The following is a 15654-nucleotide window of genomic DNA, read 5'->3' as shown; positions in this document are numbered from 1 at the left end:
TCCCCATTTGGTGGGGAAAAGAGAAGAGGAATCAGCAGTGCTTCATATAAAGGATGGTGTCTGGCTTGGGAAGGGGGGCTTCCTGCCTGATCATACCTCTAAAACCACCCTAAAGCCAATAGGCAATTCTGCACCCTGGCCTAGAAAAGCTGCTAATTCAGATTTTGTTTTCCTGCTTTCCTTTGCTATACATTATAGCACTACTAGGAATTTGGTGCAAATCTACCTGGAGTGAAAGAACATCCCGCATTCATCTGTCTCCTTGGCCTCTCACCCATATCCACATATAAGCCTAAAGCCAGGTCTTCTGGCTCTTTTACAAAATCACAACAAAATCCTAAACATTGGCTGTTTCCATGGATCAACCTGGTAACTAACGGCCCAAGCTCACCCTCTGGCTTTAAGTGTGCGGCGAACAGAACCTACAGGCCTAGCGAAGACATCCATGGAAATGCCACGTCTTCGCCACCAGCTGGGCTTCGAGCCCAATGACCAGGATGAATGGGAGACCAGTGATTTGAAGAGAGAACACTAACACTTCGGGCAGGGTGGGGGGGCCTTGTAAGTAGCTAAAGAGGGGTATTATAAAGGGGGCACAGAGTGTGGGGGCCAGTAGTGGAAAAAACCATTTCAAATGAGCCCGGGGAAGTGTGGTTCACTCTCCCCACCCCTGCTGCCTTTCCAGCAACTCCATCCAACAAGCATTTATTGAGCACAACAATCCCCATCTGCCCTGGCCCTCCCTCTGCAAAAACACTCAAATCTGTTCAAGCTGCAGGGTGAGTTCCATTGCACTTGAACTTGAAACATGAGGTGCCTACCTTTTAAAAAGGCAGGCACACAATTTCCAGCATGGGGCAGAAGGGACTAAAGAGATCTGAGAAAGTTAAAGTACACAGTTGACCAAACAAGGACACACCAGTGCCACTTTCAAAAGGGAAGGGAGAGAGTAAAAATTTAATTTAATGGTAGGGAGAATAATATACTGGCCAATTAAAAAAAAAAAGCCTACTAGAGACATCTCAGTAATTCTCTAATTAACCCTAACACTGAATATTCCTTCACTCTATGCCTCCTCCAGCTTGAATTTACCTTTCATTCATTGGTGCACATGTTAGTAATTTGCTTTTGGAGTTGTATGTTTAACCCTACCCTTGCCTCTTGAGGAGGTTAGACCTCCATGCTCTCCTGCATGCTTTCATTTAGGATCGGATGATGAGGGATGCAAGCGGCAGAGCAGGTGGTAATCTAGACCTACACTCATTAACAAAGCTCCCCCCGGAAAAGCCACCCACCATTTGCAAGATAGGGAGTACAGGGTCAGAGAAGAGGCACCCCAAACTTATCACTCTGCCTGCCAAATACTGCCCAACTCTAAGAAGCCACATTCAGGCAGGCTCTGAGAGAAAACTCCCCCACCCCTGAAGCCTGCCGCTTCAGGTCGACCAAAGCCCCCGGAGGAGTCTTCCCAGGCCTCCCCCAACCTCCCCCCTTTTAGAATGTGCAGGCAGAGCTGAGCCCAAGGCACTCGCCACCCCTGGTGTCAGCTGTCTGGGGCTCAAGAGCAGGGCAGGTTAAGTGTCTGCACACAGTCCAGACTTCAGTTCCAGGTTCCCCAGGGGCTGGAGTTGTAAGTTTTTCTATTATGAAATACTTTGATAGCATTCTTTTAAGTTCGTTGAAGCCACCCTTGATTGGCTGTGGTGCTCCCACACAGTAAAATTCGATTGAGGCGTACTCAGGGCCTAAGAATAAACATTTAAATGACTCCAAGCTGGGCATTCAGCTTTGTAGCGGCCCTGAGGAAAAGCGTGGAGGAGAAAACAAAGTGCCAGGAAGAGTTTTCGAAACCAGGAGGTTCACTGAGGACCATGAGCTTGAATCCTGGGTGAGAGCAGCCAGCTGTGCAGAGCTTCCCACCAGACAGCTGTTCCCAAGAACAAGAGCCCCTTCACAAGCTCCACACAACTGGAAACAGATAATTTACAGCTTCAAATATAATCCAAAAACACTTTTCTCTCTGAGATCAGGATTTGTTTTGGACCCAACAATGTGACTAGATTTGGCTAATGTTTGGTTAATTCATAAACCAGCAAAACAAATAATGGAGCCCTCTGTGAAGACTCAACTCAGGCAGAGGTGGAAAGTTGACCAGATTCCCCACTCAACTTTGCTTTGCTTCCTCTCTTCCCTGCTCCCTCTTCTATCCATCTCAGAGGGGGATAAAACTTACTAACTCACGAAGAGACAGTCCAGTCTCACTAAACTAACTTGCTGGTGGTCACCCACCTTCACTCTGAAACGGGAAGGAAACACAAGGTTTTCCCTTCCAGCCCTTTCAAAGGGCTCCAAGCTGCCTGTGGTATAAGAGTAAGCCCAGGTAAGTCTAGTAGAGCATTTGAGCTACTGTCATATAGCATTTGATATATATGATAGTGTCAATAAGAACTCAAAAACCAGACCTGCCCCCAGAATATGTCACACCCTAAAGTCTGAATCCTTTGGCACCAAGGCTCTATGTGAGAGCTGTAAGAATCCAGAGGATGATGCTCCATTAAGATTCCCTGGTGGCGCAGTGGTTAAGAATCCACCTGCCAATGCAGGGGACATGGGTTCGAGCCCTGGCCCGGGAAGATCCACATGCCATGGAGCAACTAAGCCCGTGTGCCACAACAACTGAGCCTGTGCTCTAGACCTTGTGAGCCACAACTACTGAGCCCATGTGCCACAACTACTGAGCCCATGCTCCACAACGAGAAGCCACCGCAATGAAAAGCCCACACACTGCAACAAAGAGTAGCTCGCCACAACTAGAGAAAAGCCTGCGCGCAGCAACGAAGACCCAACACAGCCAAAACTAAAACAAATAAAATAAATAGATTAAAAAAAAAAAAAGAGCCAAGGAATAGTGTGGCCTTGGTGCCCATCACACCATTCATTATAAACTAGCAGAAAATGAAGGTAAAGTGTTCTCTGGCTATTAAAGCCCACCAACCACTTTGGCAACGCTCATATTGCCACCACAACTATGAAAATTTTGCAATCAATCCTGCCTCAAATTTTCTAGAGGACAATCTATATCTGGAACCAGAGAGAACAATGCCCTCTTACCGCCACACCCCACTGCTGTTCTCAGCCCTTCTCCATTTGACCTCAAATGGTTTAAAAAATCCTCGCTCTATGTGACCTAAGTGGAGAGCTTCCGTATGTATAATCCCTTACTGTCCAAAATACTGAAGAACACATGGACGCACTCTCCTTTGGGTACCAAAAAGATAAAGTAGTTAGGCACCTTAGCCCCCAGTTTCAAGATGCCATCATTGGTGATAACATTTAAGAGTCAGATATTTCAGCAGTGCATTTTGCTGACCATGTGCCTAGTGCTAGCAAAGCTGTCAAAAGCAAGCTAGCAGTGTCAGGCTGGGAAGTGCCTGATGTTTGATGCCTCCCAAACAGAAGCTGCCTCAATCACAGGTTTTCAAAGCACAATTGTAGCTCTTAAAGGATTTTAACTGCAGCCCAAGCTTCATTATAGCAAGATGGCTCCGTGGCATAGAAAAGTTACACTCTATTCTAAGCTCCAGGCTGTTTCAAACCAAGGACCATGGTTTGATGAGGGCTTCGTCTCAGAACTTCTAATAAGCAACCTCCTTTATGTGGTGCCATACCTCTCTAAACACCCATGCCCTAAGGACTAAGTTTACAAGAGCACTGCAAGGAAAGGAGTTTAATAATTACCAATAGCATTTAATAACAATGCTGCCTTACATTCATTGAGACAACCATCCTGGAGAACCTAATGGACATTTGAAATAAACCCTTCCTATGTCCCTGTGAGGAAGTCAGTATCTGAGGGCAGCCATGACTACCACCAGCTCCCAATGATCTGTTCAGAAAAATAAAAGGCAAGGAGAAAAATCCAAAACAGGAGATAAGCCTAAAGTAATTTCCAACTGATTTTGAAATATGTTCACTGCAGTTGTGGGTTGTTAGATTTGGAAGGAGGGTAAGAGGGGAGGAGATGCAAATTTGCCTAACAGTTAAGCTTTTATGGAAATCCAAACTAGTTTATATCTACCGAACACATGTCACCTGACAAGGGTGGGGGTGGGCAGCATGGATTCACATGTGCTGATCTTCTATAAAGATTGAGAACTGACTGGAAGCTGATGATCCCCCTTTCTTTTTCCCTAAAATATGAGTGGGGACACAGGCTTCTTAGTTTTCTTTACCCCCTTAGGATTTTCTGCAGAGGTGTATACAACACACATTTGAAACTCATCTTTTTAATAGGAATATTGGTCAGGAACATCATTGAAGACAACGAGTAGGCCAATTTTTTTCTGAAAAGTGTCATGTAGTAAATATTTTAGGTTTTGTGGGCTATTCCGTCTCTATCACAACTACTCAACTGTGTCATTGCGCACAACTACTCAAATTCTGTCAGTGTGCAAAAGCAGCCACAGTCAATACCTAAATGAAGGAGCAGGGCTCCATGTGTTCCAATAAACCTTTATTTACGAAAACAGGCAGAGGCTTGGATTTGGTCTGCAGGCCATAATGCCAAACCTCGGTTTAAGAAGAGTCTGGTGGGCAGAGGAGGCACTGGACTCCCCCAGCACCCAGCTGGCCAGTGGGGCTGGTCCACTAGAGAAGAATTTGCAAAGCTGTATTGAACATTAGCTTCTGGACATGGATATGGAGACACTAAACAGAATAGGTAAGACTGGAACCCAGAACAATTCACCTCCTAGCCCCGTTTTGTCCATGATCAGTGGTCCTGGAAGAATATAAAAGTCAGCAGCCTCCAAGTGACTAAAGACATAAACGAGAATTTAATTAAAGGGGAAACTGCAGTAAGAAATTTATCCTGGGTTTCTGTTACCCACTAGTAGCTCTTAGCATCTTAGAGTTGACCTTCATTTTTCTCTCCACTCTCTTCTACCTTCCACACCCCTCGCCCAGGCTTGTTAAAATGAAGCCATTCCTCACTTTATGAAGACATCCCTTACAGATAAATGGCCACAGAAGGTAAATCCTGCTCTTTACACCATAACTCTTTTTTTTTTTAAAACAACATCTAATATACCTAGTCAAGAACACAACAGGGTGTGTGGTGGAGAGATAACTGCACAGCCCTGAGCACTACGTCACTCTGAGATGGGAAACAGAAAGTGACGACACTTAATTGTTCCTAAAACTCCGTCTCAGCTCACATGCTTTTTTAAACAGTTGGGTTTCAGAGCCCTGTTTAGAAAGCTCATTTTAAAAGATGAGCGAATAAAAGTGCAAGGGGAGGCTCTGAAATTCTGAAACCTGCAGTACTGGTTTCAGACCAATATGGGTTTGCTCTTTGAAGCCTGAAAAGGCAATGGGCTCTGGCCAACAGTGCTCTCACCTTGGCTGGGTGGAGAGAATAACAACAATATAAGCAGCAGCAAACACTTCAGAGTACCTTCTACTTGCCAGGCACTGATCTAAGCACTTTATAGTTACCGACTCATTTGATTCTTATGATGTAGGTATTATTATTCACACTTTACAGATGAGGGTATTGAGGCACAGAAGTTACTTAACTTCCTCCAAGCCACCCAGCTAGTAAAAGGTAGAACCTGGATTCGACACCCAGGTAACTCTGGCACGCAAAGCCATTCCCTTAAGGGTTTATGACTGCAAGGCTTTTACTTCTATCACATATATCCTGCGGGCCCAAAGGAAACCACTTCTGCTACTTCTCAAGGCCGAGGAATGGAAACAATCTGAGTACACATAAAGGTAGAAGTTAACATTCAGAAGACCTGATGTGCTCCCAAACCAAAGGCCAGGAACATTTCCTTAATGTCTGGCCACAAAGAACTCCACAGGCTCAGGCCACTCTTTCCTCCTCCTGTCTTTCCTCTCTCCTGCCTCACTGAGAACTATAGATAATCCCACTACAGACCAGGTAAGTGCCTTATTAGGGCCTCTGGGATACTAATAAGTGGAGAAACAATCCATCAGCCCAATCCATAAGCAAGAGATCACCCAATCTGCCTTAAATCACCCAACAAATTGTGCAGAGCTCTAGCTTCCTATGTTTTTACCAGTATCTTGGGTTCCCTGGCCCTAAAAAAGGAACAGGCCATGTGAAGAACCCAGTCAACCAAAGCTACGCTCTTCTTTCCACAGCGTCCACCAGTGTTTGTCCTTTAAATATTAGTTCTATAGTAGACACAAAATAACTGCTGTTAAAATATGACTGCTAATAGATTTCCAACTAATACACAGGCAGGCTTTCTGTTGATTTCTACTAAAAGCAACTAAGGTTCAGGTGCTTGCTGTTCTACTAACTTCCCTGGACTCCAAGGAAGCACAAACAAAACCAACAGGTTTGTAGTCTTCTGGTTTGCTTTACAGCAGTTCATGAAAAGCATGAGTTTATCTGGGCATTACCCTGCTCTACAGATTCTAGGTATACTTTTACTAGTTGGTTACCATCTTGCTACCAGATTTGACCAAGTTTCTGCGTTCCAAGATGCAATGCTAACATTTACAATGAAGTCCAGACAGACTTGGATTTTCTACTTCAGAGACCCTCTTAATCCCATTCCTACCTAGGAAGGCACCGTAGCAGCTATACTTTCAGGAGGGGGTGTGCTGAAACTAAGTTTAGTAATCACAAAAAGCTCAAGAAACTCTGCTTTAGAGAATGTCATTAACCATCAGATGGCAGGGACCACGACTTTTGTACGTTTGGTAGACCCTGAGGCTTTGGAAGTGTGCAGTGATCTTTTCACATTTGGTGTGAATCAAATGCAAGTCTCACTTTCAACTTCTTGCCAACCTCCTCATGCAAGTAGGTTCCTTTTCCCATTCCTAACTGCCTGCATTTGCAGGGGATCCATTACAACTTTGAGTGTGAAAGCAAGATTAAGCTTGCTCTCCCCTAGTTTCCCCATATCGACCACATTATTAAGCTGCTATTAAGACATCTTTTTGGTGCTGTTCAGAAAGTGTGGGTATTTGCCACAATGTACTTGAATGTAGCCCTCACCCCACTGCCACGTTGACTGACATGCCCAGGACAAAACAGCCTTGATCGGGGGAGGAGGGAAAGGCAGGGGGCAAACTACTCAGGTTCTACACACACACACACACACACACACACAGACACACACACACGCAATGGTTGGAAGCCATATTAAGCAGGTCAGTGATCTGGGAACATACAACTTCTGGGCCAACCAAGAGGAATGTAGGGAATAGGAGCGGAGCGTTTGTACGGTAGTAAAAGCCGTTAAACTAAGTTATTCCAACGGCTCAGGAGAAATCAGCTCCAGGAGGTGGCAGAAAGGGAAGCCCACGTGAAGTGGTGGGAAAAGGAACTCTAGAGCTGCAGAACGGGATGCTGGTGCCAAACTCAAGTTGGAGAACTAACACATAGCTCCACGGGGCTCTCCTCCATGCCCCTCCCCCTTCCCGTGCAGACATCCAGCGCCCACCGGCTCCTCGCTCCAGCTCAAACCCTGAACAGGGCGCCCCCATCACGCGCAACTCATTCCTTCCTCACACCTCGCTGCCACCCCTGCACCTTCCACTCACCCCCACACGACACCTCTGCCCACTTTTCGGTTACGCCCTCAAAGCCAGCCTCCATCTGCCAGGTTCCTTCCCTCACCTCTCGGCCCCGACTCCTTGCACACTCTGTCCCGGCGGTGCACTCCGCGTTCACGACTCCTTGCTTTTGCTCCTTCCGTCCTCACAGACTTTGCGCGACCCCCTTGCTCTTCCTTCGCCCCATCCACTTCCCCCTCACACTTCTCCCCATACCCCTCCCCCCAGTCACGCGCCCCCCCTCCCCCAACGGCTCCCCTCACCCCCCCGCACCCACTCCAGGCCCGACTCACCTGCGCGGCCACCCCCGTCCCGGCGCTGGTGCGGCTGCTGCAGCTGGAAGGGGACGGTGGCCCTGAGCGGCTGCAGCCCAGCCCGGGGGGAGCCGGCGGGGGCTGGGGGAGAGCAGCCCAGCCGGAGCCCCCCTGCCCCTCCGCGCCCCGGCCCCCAGGCACCTCCGCCTCTGCCGCCCACTGCGGCCCCCGCCATCGCCCGCCCGCCTGACTGCCGGCCTGCCTCGGCCCCACAGCGAGCCCCACACAGCCCCCCAACCCCCGCTGCTGCTGCTTATCTGCCCTAGGAGGTGGAGACCGGCCCCCCTCAGCCCAGAGCCCTCATTGGCCTACGGATCCCCAGACCCCTCCTCCCAACCAATCCTCGGCTTGATCTTCCCACACCAGAGGACGATTGGTCGATATGCCTAGCGATCCAAACTAAGACCCCACCTCCACCCCACCCCTGCCTGCTGGCCCACGTCCGAGGGTCCGCTGATTGGTCCGTCCGGAAGAGGGCTGGTTTTCCGGCGCCGCCAATGAGAAGACGCAGAAAAGGGGAGCGTTACACCCAGTCCCAGGTAGTATGCAAATACGATATCACGTGACGTCAGGCTAAGCGGGGGCGGGACCGGGTGTAAAATGGAATCAAGCCGTAGTGAAATCATTATGGGGGGCAGGGAGGAGTGTCAAACTTTCAGCAGTAGAGTCCGGGCAAGTATGGAGAAACCAATAACTTCAAAAAGCCTTACTTTTGGTTTAACCTAAAAACATTAGTTTTGAATCCTCATAGGATCTCAACGCTGCTGGCAAGCTCCAAAGTAAGTTTCTACAAATTAATGCCAAGTTTTCATAACATTTGCATGCGATTTGCATTATATCCGTGAACTTAACGGCTACTGTGCCTCAAGTGACACCACATTTGTCTTTCTTCACATTTCCAAGTCCTTACTTGGTGTTGGTCCAACCTAAAAAAAAGCAGCTGCTAGCCTGTAAATTAAATTGAGAGTGAAAAGGAGCAGAGTCGTCCATTCCAACTCTAGCTCAGCAGAGTGGAAGGAACAAAGTGACTGAGAAAGTTGACCAAATTTGCACAGTGACTCCATAAGCAAGTCCTGGTCTTCCCAGTTCAATGCTCTCTGACCTACAAGTCAAAATGAGACTGGACGGTCCCCCAAAAGAATGCACGCAGTTGTGAAAATCATATACTATAATATACATGACGAGATTTGGGGAAGAAAAGAGGGTTTAAGTTACTATTTAAAATTATTACTCTTCAAAAGAAAAAATTGTTACTCGTGGTATTCATTAACCATTTTGTTCTCTTATATGGAAGAAGTGAAAGGCAATCAACCCTGGATTGTCTGTGATAAGGGACCATCCAAATAATTAGATAATTCCCTCCAGGTTTATATTTAGCCATGATATCTATTTTTGATCTTGCTACAGATTTATCTTTCTATTTTTGTTTTTGCCCGGCTTAACGTTAAAATGAAGGTATTCCCTGAAGCCATACTAACTAATCAGAGAAAGGGAGGTAATCTGGGAGCGTGCTGCAAGGCAAGGAGAGGTCATTCTTGGGATTAAATATTGAAAGCAGAAAATACCCAAAGTGGAAATTCATGAACTGGATGAATATTAAAATCAGCCTATGTACAGAGAACAAATTGAGGCAATGGAACGTCCTAAAGAAAGGTTTTCTTTGCAAAGAGTATATCCTTGCAGATTTGAAAAATTTACTTCGAGGTCTGACATTTGAAATCTTTTTTACTGACAGGGGGATGCTGTACTCCTTTTCCATGAAGAGGACAACTTTACCAAAGGCAGGTAGGAATGAACAAAAGTTGATGAACTGATGAAAATTCAGTCTGTATAAACTTAACTCAGTTTTTAAAAAAATATCTTGCAATTTATAACATTCCTCAATTCCAATTAGTTCAAAGTCTTCATATACTTTTTTTTTTTTTAAATCCCCATGACAATCTGGAAAAAGAAAACCATGGATTCTTATTATGCTGCAAGTAGAGAAACTGAGGCCCCAAAAGGTAAATCTTTTTGATTCCTAGCTCAGATCTCTATCAGATCTTATTGCATCACCCTGCCTCACATCTTCATTAATAAAATCAGTAATAGTAGCTGATAACATTCAGTGAGTTCCTTTCTCCATGCCAGGTATATATTAAGCATCCTGCATACATTATCTTATTTGATTCTCATCATGACACCTATGAGATGGGTATTATCTCCTCTTCACTGAGTCTTCAGACTGAAGCAAGATTACTTACTGCCCAAGGTTACTCAGGCAGCCTGACTCCAGAGATGAAATACTAATCTCTATTCTTTTAAAACTTTCTTATGAACATAGAAGGATTACTATGTATATTTTACATAAAGAGTCTCCAAAGATGCAATTTGGCTGAGATGTTAAAATTAACTCTTGTCTAGTACTTCACAGCTTTCACGTACATCATCTCATTTAATTTTCACAATAGGCATGTAATAGGTAGAATATTACCAGACAAAGATACTACAAAAAAAGAAAATTACAGACCAATATCACTGATGAATATAAATGCAAAAATCCTCAACAAAATACTAGCAAACAGAATCCAACAACACATTAAAAGGATCATACACCTTGATCAAGTGGGATTTATCCCAGGGATTCAAGGATTCTTCAATATACGCAAATCAATCAATGTGATAACCCATATTAACAAATTGAAGAAGAAAAACCATATGATCATCTCAACAGATGCAGAAAAAGCTTTTGACAAAATTCAACACCCATTTATGATAAAAACTCTCCAGAAAGTGGGCATAGAGGGAAACTACCTCAATATCATAAAGGCCATATAAGACAAACCCACAGCAGACATCATTCTCAATGGTGAAAAACTGAAAGCATTTCCTCTAAGATCAGGAACAAGACAAGGATGTCCACTCTCACCGCTATTATTCAACATACTTTTGGAAGTCCTAGCCACGGCAGTCAGAGAAGAAAAAGAAATAAAAGGAATACAAATTGGAAAAGAAGAAGTAAAACTGTCACTGTTGGCAGATGACATGATACTATACATAGAGAATCCTAAAGATGCCACTAGAAAACTACTAGAGCTAATCAATGAATTTGGTAAAGTTGCAGGATACAAAATAATGCACAGAAATCTCTTGCATTCCTATACACTAATGATGAAAAATCTGAAAGAGAAATTAAGGAAACACTCCCATTTACCACTGCAACAAAAAGAATAAAATACCTAGGAATAAACCTACCTAGGGAGACAAAAGACCTGTATGCAGAAAACTATAAGACACTGATGAAAGAAATTAAAGATGATACCAACAGATGGAGAGATATACCATGTTCTTGGAGTGGAAGAATCAATATTGTGAAAATGACTATACTACCCAAAGCAATCTACAGATTCAATGCAATCCCTATCAAATTAACAATGGCATTTTTTACGGAACTAGAACAAAAAATCTTAAAATTTGTATGGAGACACAAAAGACCCTGAATAGCCAAAGCAGTCTTGAGGGAAAAAAACGGAGCTGGAGGAATCAGACTCCCTGACTTCAGACTATACTACAAAGCTACAGTAATCAAGACAATATGGTACTGGCACAAAAACAGAAACATAGATCAATGGAACAGGATAGAAAGACCAGAGGTAAACCCACGCACCCATGGTCAACTAATCTATGACAAAGGAGGCAAGGATATACAATGGAGAAAAGACAGTCTCTTCAATAAGTGGTGCTGGGAAAACTGGACAGCTACATGTTAAAGAATGAAATTAGAACACTCCCTAACACCATACACAAAAATAAACTCAAAATGGATTAGAGACCTAAAAGTAAGACCAGACACTATAAAACTCTTAGAGGAAAACATAGGAAGAACACTCTATGACATAAGTCACAGCAAGATCTTTTTTGATCCACCTCCTAGAGTAGTGGATATAAAAACAAAAATAAACAAATGGGACCTAATGAAACTTCAAAGCTTTTGCACAGCAAAGGAAACCATAAACAAGACGAAAAGACAACCCTCAGAATGGGAGAAAATATTTGCAAACGAATCAACGGACACAGGATTAATCTCCAAAATATATAAACAGCTCATGCAGCTCAATATTAAAAAAATAAACAATCCAATCCAAAAATGGGCAGCAGACCTAAATAGACATTTCTCCAAAGAAGAATACAGATGGCCAAGAAGCACATGAAAAGCTGCTCAACATCACTAATTATTAGAGAAATGCAAATCAAAACTACAATGAGGTATCACCTCACACCAGTTAGAATGGGCTTCATCAGAAAATCTACAAACAACAAATGCTGGAGAGCGTGTGGAGAAAGGGAACCCTCTTGCGCTGTTGGTGGGAATGTAAACTGATACAGCCACTATGGAGAACAGTATGGAGGTTCCTTAAAAAACTAAAAATAGAATTACCATATGATCCACCAATCCCACTACTGGGCATATACCCAAAGAAAACCACAATTCAAAAAGACACATGCACCCCAATGTTCATTGCAGCACTATTTACAATAGCCAGGTCATGGAAGCAACCTAAATGCCCATCGACAGACGAATGGATAAAGAAGATGTGGTACATATATACAATGGAATATTACTCAGCCATAAAAAGGAATGAAACTGGGTCATTTGTTGAGACATGGATGGATCTAGAGACTGTCATACAAAGTGAAGTAAGTCAGAAAGAGAAAAACAAATATCATATATTGACGCATATATGTGGAACCTAGAAAAATGGTACAGATGAACTGGTTTGCAGGGCAGAAATTGAGACACAGATGTAGAGAACAAACGTATGGACACCAAGGGGGGAAAGCCGCGGGGGTGTGGGGGTGGTGCTGTGATGAATTGGGCAATTGGGATTGACATGTATACACTGATGTGTATAAAATTGATGACTAATAAGAACCTGCTGTATAAAAAAATAAATTAAATAAAATTCAAAAAAATAGGTAGAATATTACATGTACAATAGGTAGAAAATGCAGATATTATTGTCCTTATTTTACAGAAGGCTAAGTCACAGAGGCTAGATGACTTACCCAAGATTTTCCACTTAGTAAAAGGCAGACCCAGGACTAACATCCTAGGTCTTTTGACTTCAGATTCAAGTGTTTTCCCAACAAACACTCAACTTCTAGACCACCAACCTGCCTGAGAGCCAAAGTGTGAGCCAGCTAGTCTCTTGAAATCTGTTCTTACCTGACAACTTTCTGCATTTTAGGACCCAACATGTAAATTCTCAGGCAGTCTTAGAAGATGATGTGTGATTTTTATTGGTTGGGCCATACAGTGTGTGTTAGAGGTAAAAGCCCTGGAGTGAGGAATCTTGAAATACTTTGGACAAATGGCTTCCTTTCTCTATGCCAGAATCAACTGTGCTTCATCAACTGCACAGAGCTGTTCTAAAGATAAAATGGTGGGACTTCCCTGGTGGCACAGTGATTAAGAATCCGCCTTCAGGGCTTCCCTGGTGGTGCAGTGGTTAAGAATCCGCCTGCCAATGCAGGGGACATGGGTTCGAGCCCTGGTCCAGGAAGATCCCACATGCCGCGGAGCAACTAAGCCTGTGTGCCACAACTACTGAGCCCCTGAGCCACAACTACTGAAGCCCGCACGCCTAGAGCCCGTGCTCCGCAACAAGAGAAGCCACTACAGTGAGAAGCCCACACACTGCAACAAAGAGTAGCCCCCACTCGCCACAACTAGAGAAAGCCCACACGCAGCAACAAAGACCCAACTCAGCCAAAAATAAATAAATAAATAAGTAAGTAAGTAAGTAAGTAAGTAAAAAAAAAACAGAGTCCGCCTGCCAACTCAGGGGACATGGGTTCAAGCCCCGGTCCAGGAAGATCGCACATGCCACGGAGCAACTAAGCCCGTGCACCACAACTACTGAGCCTGTGCTCTAGCGCCCACGAGCCACGACTATTGAGCCTGTGTGCCGCAACTATTGAAGCCAACGCGCCTAGAACCCGTGCTCCACAAGAGAAGCCACCGCAATGAAAAGCCCGCACACTGCAATAAAGAGTAGCCCCTGCTCTCCGCAAATAGAAAAAGCCCACGCACAGCAATGAAGACCCAATGCAGCCAAATATAAATTAATTAATTAATTTTTTAAAAAAGATAAAATGGCGTATTATTGGATAGAGGCATTCTTTCCTTGGAGAGAAGGGTAATGTGGGTAGTCTCAAGGATATGGAGTTTAAATTTTATTCTAAAGCCGAAGTACCAGGAGTAGAGAGCCTGGACAGTGGAAGAAGAGTTGGTGGAGGTGGCACAGCTGAAGAATTGGATCTTCTGAATCCAGAGAGTCGTGGTCCTTCTTGATAAGCTGGCAAAAGACACTAAGTTGACCTAGCTGGAGGAATGCAAAGGCAGGCATGTAGAGGAGATCCCTGTCCTCTCCTTACCCAGGTATCATGCCCAACCAGCTGTCTCTTATTCCCTTCTCTATCACTGATAGCTTCTCCTGGCATGGGCATGATGGGAGGATAAAGTCCTCATCTGAAGATTAACCCCTGTCTGTTTCCTCCAATTAAAAAGGCCATGGCTTTGAGAAGGCTGCATGCTGCTAAGGGGAGATGTCTTGCCTTACAAAGCATCTTCTAGCTTGCAAGAAAACCTTTGTCACTGTCCCCCTATCATCTTTATCAACATAATTGTCACTAATTAATTCACTTGTCGCAAATTTATTGCAATGACCACAACGTGCCAGACATAGAGCTAGGCACTAAGGAATGACAATAATGTTCGGAGACATACTTCCTATTCTGGAGTTCACAGCCCAGCAGGCCTTGAAGCCTGTAAGCAGAAGTGGTCTAGATGCTGTTCTGATTGAGACATGAGCTGGGTCCTGCTTTCAGGGAGGTCAGAGGCAGGCACTCAAAAACATCAAAAGTGGAGGATTACCTACACCAAGTATATCAATAAATTGTTTTTCATCTATGGGAGAATTACTTGCCTTAGAGGGTTCCAACAGCAAATGCTTAGTCCCTTGATTCCAGCCTGATCCTGGGATGTCCATAGGTGTCACAAATAAATGAAGACTCAAGGAATTGGAGTTATTTTTCCTACAAGTGTGAGTCAGAGATACAGTCCCTCCCCAAACAGTCCCTATAAGGCCTGGGGTCTTCAAAGCTGCAGAAGTCTGAGGGACTACCAAGGATGAAAGGCTGTGGAGAATTCTGGAAGATCAGAGGATCCACAGGGAGGCCTTATCCTGCTGGCTACTGAATTAAGAGAAGGCTGGGGTTGTCATAGCCAAGAGAAGCTTTGCAGTTCCGAAGGCGCTGTCCGGCCCTACTTCCAGGGCACCTTGACCCTCACCCTGTGCATTTATGCCATAATAACCAACAAGAATGGAAATTCTAAATCACCATTTTTACCCTTCAGAATCTGATACTCAGTAGCACTTGTTCAGCAGGGACTAGAGAAGTCTTGACATTCCTTGGTACCTGGGGGACTATCTCTGAACTTCCTGGTAAATGTCTGAGTACTTACGTCTTTGGCCCCTGGGTTCCAAAATGATAAAAATGAAAAATAAAATGACACAGACACACAGTGTCTCTTTCTGACCTACCTCCTTCCCTCAGCCTCTGTCTGAAATGTCAGGCCCAGTTCCTCAGGGAATGAGATCCTGAGGAAATGGGGTCAGAGCTAAAGGAGCAGAGCAGCCTGAGAGGGAATGGGAAGGAGTATTGAGGGAACGAATGAGGTTATGGGAACAGAGTAGGGAGGGGG

At 44.5% G+C, this 15654-nt stretch overlaps 1 protein-coding gene across 2 annotated transcripts in view; it reads right to left on the bottom strand.

Moving 5' to 3' along the window:
• The window catches only part of FAM117A (family with sequence similarity 117 member A), a 42680-nt gene extending 34575 nt beyond the window's left edge, over positions 1 to 8105 (bottom strand). The window contains exon 1 of one of the 2 annotated variants that reach the window (XM_089901112.1): positions 7887 to 8105. In XM_089901112.1, coding sequence (XP_089757238.1) covers positions 7887 to 8082 — 196 coding nt within the window. In that variant the 5' untranslated portion in view covers positions 8083 to 8105. The remainder of the gene's footprint in view (positions 1 to 7886) is intronic. The other variant, XM_022557732.2, reaches the window with a different exon arrangement.
• Between the last annotated feature and the right edge of the window lie 7549 nt (positions 8106 to 15654).

The sequence above is a fragment of the Delphinapterus leucas genome, chromosome 19 (genome assembly GCF_059928025.1).
Source record: "Delphinapterus leucas isolate spDelLeu-1000000601 "Yukka" chromosome 19, BTC_Dleu_Yukka2, whole genome shotgun sequence".
Lineage (NCBI taxonomy): Eukaryota > Metazoa > Chordata > Mammalia > Artiodactyla > Monodontidae > Delphinapterus > Delphinapterus leucas.
Note: the sequence above shows the minus strand (reverse complement) of the source record. Positions and strands in the feature narration are given on the sequence as shown.